Source organism: Cynocephalus volans, chromosome X (assembly GCF_027409185.1).
Source record: "Cynocephalus volans isolate mCynVol1 chromosome X, mCynVol1.pri, whole genome shotgun sequence".
Lineage (NCBI taxonomy): Eukaryota > Metazoa > Chordata > Mammalia > Dermoptera > Cynocephalidae > Cynocephalus > Cynocephalus volans.
In genome coordinates, this window is record NC_084478.1 from 29145709 (window position 1) to 29149547 (window position 3839).

Genomic DNA, 3839 nt, shown 5'->3' on the forward strand with positions numbered 1-3839 from the left:
TTTTTATATTTTCCCCAGTAGATGATATATTTCTCTTTCACACTCAATTTTTCCTCTGGTGTGTGTGTATATGTGGTTTTGACCTTTTCAAGACAAATTGAATCAAAAATTAAAAACAAAATATGATGAAAAGAAAAGCAAAGAATAAAAAGAAACCTGCCAGTCACATTACAAAGTTACTAAACATGCAGAAAGTATTTCTGATCTTTAAAAAGGGTTTCTTTGTTCAATTTATTACACAAGGGTGCAATTTTCCCTAGATTAGATTATAAGGTGTTAATACAAAGTTGGGGTACACGATTTTACTTATAATATCACAAAATTTTAGAGGTGAAGGAGACCCCCAATTTTTTTAATCTAACCATCCCATTTTATGAGTGGAGAAATTGAGACCTAGAGAAGACAAGTGACCTCCCTGGAATTTCTAATCAGTGGTTAGTGACAGAATTCACGTAAGGATATGATTCCCAGACAGTCAGACACGTGTTCTCTTGGTTACATCTATCAGATAATATAGAACTGTAGAATCTTCTAGAAGATTTAGCACTTATTTTCTAATGAACTAAAAAATAATTCAGGAATGACAGTGGAGATATGTTTAGGGATTACTGTGGCACCAACCATTGGGGGTGCTGGGGAGAGAATATTTTGACTGGAATAAGCTTAATGAAAGCGATGTATGCTGCAATTCAGCGCAACTATTATAAAGCAAGAAAAGCACCATCACTGCCTTCTCCCAAGTCTTTAAGACAGATCGACATGGCAGACTATTAAAGAAACAAGATTTTACCAATACATAGCATTCAATTTTTCCCCACAAAGTATCTCATGCTCTCATTTTAAAAACATTTTTTTATTAAAGAACATACACAGTATTGAAAGCTTAGAGTTATTTAAGAATCAGTTATGTCTTCAAACTGCCAGTATGTTTCCAATAACTTTCTTATGTATCTTGAATACTGTGTATGTTCAACATGCCTTAAATCTTCCCGTAGCTGGTACAACTTTTCAATGTAAACATAATTCTTCTTGGGTTTTCCTCAAGATTTTCCTGGTCTTTTTTCTGTGTCCCCTTTTTTTGTTTATGGAAGTTGTATCGCTTGGCCATCGCTACAAGATCTTCTGGGACACTCTGATTTGCTCTTTTCAGAATTTGAATCAATTCATTGGCAATCTTTGAATTATCTTGAGTGATAAGGGAAATTGACGTTCCAGTCTTTCCTGCTCGTCCAGTACGTCCTACTCTGTGGATATATTCTTCAATGTTTTGTGGGAAATCATAATTATATACGTGTGTGATATCGTTAACATCAAGTCCTCGGGATACTAAATCAGTTGTAATCAATATCTTCACTTTTCCACTTTTAAAGTCTTCTAATGCTTCCTCTCGATCACATAGCTCTCTGTCACCATGTAGTGATTGCACAGGGAGGCCTTGGATACCAAAATCACTTGATAAGTCATCAACAGCAAGTTTTCGGTTGACAAACACTATGACTTTGTCTTTTGGTGACATATTCTCTAGGAATTCTTGGATAAGAGCTCGTTTTTCTGCTTCTGTGGTAACGATTATATTTTGCTTCACTGTGTTTACAGCAACTAGATCCAGAGTGCCAACATAAACAATCATAGGCTCTTTCAAATAAGACTGTGCAAGTCTACGGACAGAATCTGGCCAAGTTGCACTTGTCATAACAGTCTGCCGATCTGGGCGCACATCTAACAAAATTTTCTTAATCTGGTGCTCAAGCCCCAGATGTAGCATTTTATCTGCCTCATCTAAGACCAAGTAGGTTATGCTTCGTAGGTCAACAAACTTATTCATTTGCAGGTCATTCAGTCTTCCAGGAGTTGCAATAATGATATCTACACTTTTGGTAATGCCTTGAATTTGTCCTTCTCTATTTCTACCACCATGTATACAAATACTTTTCAGACCTTTATATGAATATTTAGAACATTCAGCTTCCACCTGAAGAGCTAATTCTCTGGTGGGAGTGAGGACTAGCATGCCAGGTCCATTCCTTTGTTCTCTAGATATCGGTTGACCATCAAGATGAATAAACCCAGGCATTAAGTAGGACAATGTTTTGCCTGTGCCAGTTTGGGCAACTCCTATAAGATCTACTCCTTTTAAGGCAATGGGCCATGCCTGTGCCTGAATTGGTGTTGGTTTTTGAAAACCCGCCCTTGTTATGCTTTTCATAAGTTCTGTGTACGGACGGAAAGCGTCCTCAAATTCACAAGCTGGATTAGGGATGGGACGCTTCTCATCATCTTTCAAGTCATCACACATTACGTTGTAATTTTCTTTCCTCCACTTGTCTACCTGTTCTTTAGACATGGAGCTTGTAGCTTTGGATTCTGTGTAAAAGTCTTTCTTAATTGGTGGTAAATCTGCCCACTTTCTTTTTTCCCACGCCACGGCTTCTGCCTTAATACGATCCAAATCCATCAATGGCGGAGCTTCTCTGACAACGTTAACTGTGCTTACGTCTCTCCCAACAGGAGGTTGGGACGCAGCATTATCCACATCCGATTCTGAACGGTACCTTTCTTGTCTTTTAATAAGAGTATCTATAGCTGCCTTGGCCTTTGCTTTCATATCTTTGCTGCCAAAAATTTTCACTACTGCTTCGCAATCCCCCTTTTTTATCTGTATTTTAGTGTTTGTCGAACGCTGTAGGTCTTTTATTTTTGACCCACCACGACCAATGACTGAGCCAACCAGGTGGTTCTCCAGTCTAAAGCAGAGTGGTGGTTCATGGGAGCCTGCGGCTCTAGGCCCCAAACCGCCTGAGGGGCCATTCCAACTGCTGCCTCTGCCACCTCTGTCATCGCAGCTGGCCCCAGGAGCTCCTGGACTACGCTCTGCCCTCTTCCAGTCCGGGACCCGGGACATTGTAGGGTAGAGGTAGTGTCGGTGCCAGCTTCTGGCCTACATACGGTCAGGAGATGCGAGAAGGTCTGGTCTGCAGCCTCCCACTCTGCAGGCTTTGAAGCGGCTGTTACCTAAGCAACCAGTGTTTGAGGCTGCAGAGGGGAGGGGCGTTGAATGCCTGACCAATCACGGGGCCGGGACTAGTGTGATGTAAGCAGGTGGCTGTGACGTACATTTAAAGAGGCACTCCCTCTCAGGGGCTGACCCTGCCAGCAATTACAGGACCCTGAGAGAGCGCCTTCCTAACTTTTGTGACCTGAGTGTCCAGCTCACTCTCACTCTCGTCATGATAGTTCTGGCTCAGCTTGGGGGCAACCTTGAAGCAGGCCTTAAATTTGTACACATTGAACTTTTTATAGGCCCATTATTTCCATAGGAGAAAAAAATAGAGTTCTAAAAAATTAACTTATTTGTTTGTATACTTGTGTGTTTATGTGTTTATTTGTTTTTGTAAATTTCTTTTGGAGTATCAACAATACTTGGTCTAGAGGAATTCATCACTCCCCTGCCCTCTAGTGTAAATTAAATTATACCATCAATGGTCTCTCAGGTACATACTCAGGGATGGCATTTTGCCTCTGATTCTTCAGCTAAACCCCAGCACTTGTCCAGGCAGTTTCCAGATATTATCACAGGGATGATGGTTAGAAGAGAGGCAGAGTGCGGCCTGAGGGACCTTTGGGGGTGTTTTCAGCGGTTTGTCATTCTTCTCGGTGCCTCTTAATTTTTTCCCTTTCCCTGTGGTTTCATATATTCTGAGATCTTAGCACTAGAAGGTTCTGTAGAAGTCATTTATCAGCTATAATGCAGAAGACAACCTGGCAGCAATCTGGACAGCTGGGCATCCAGCTTCTATTTGAACAATCCCAGAGGCAGGAAGCTCACTTCATTTCAAGGA

The 3839-nt window shown here is 41.1% G+C and overlaps 1 protein-coding gene across 1 annotated transcript; it reads right to left on the reverse strand.

Moving 5' to 3' along the window:
- Nucleotides 1-1063: 1063 nt before the first annotated feature.
- On the reverse strand, nucleotides 1064-2902 carry LOC134367833 (probable ATP-dependent RNA helicase DDX53; the record flags this gene model as incomplete). The annotated part of the gene is made up of 1 exon (XM_063084522.1): nucleotides 1064-2902. A coding segment is annotated over exon 1 (1839 nt), but the record flags the coding sequence as incomplete, so codon positions are not given.
- Between the last annotated feature and the right edge of the window lie 937 nt (nucleotides 2903-3839).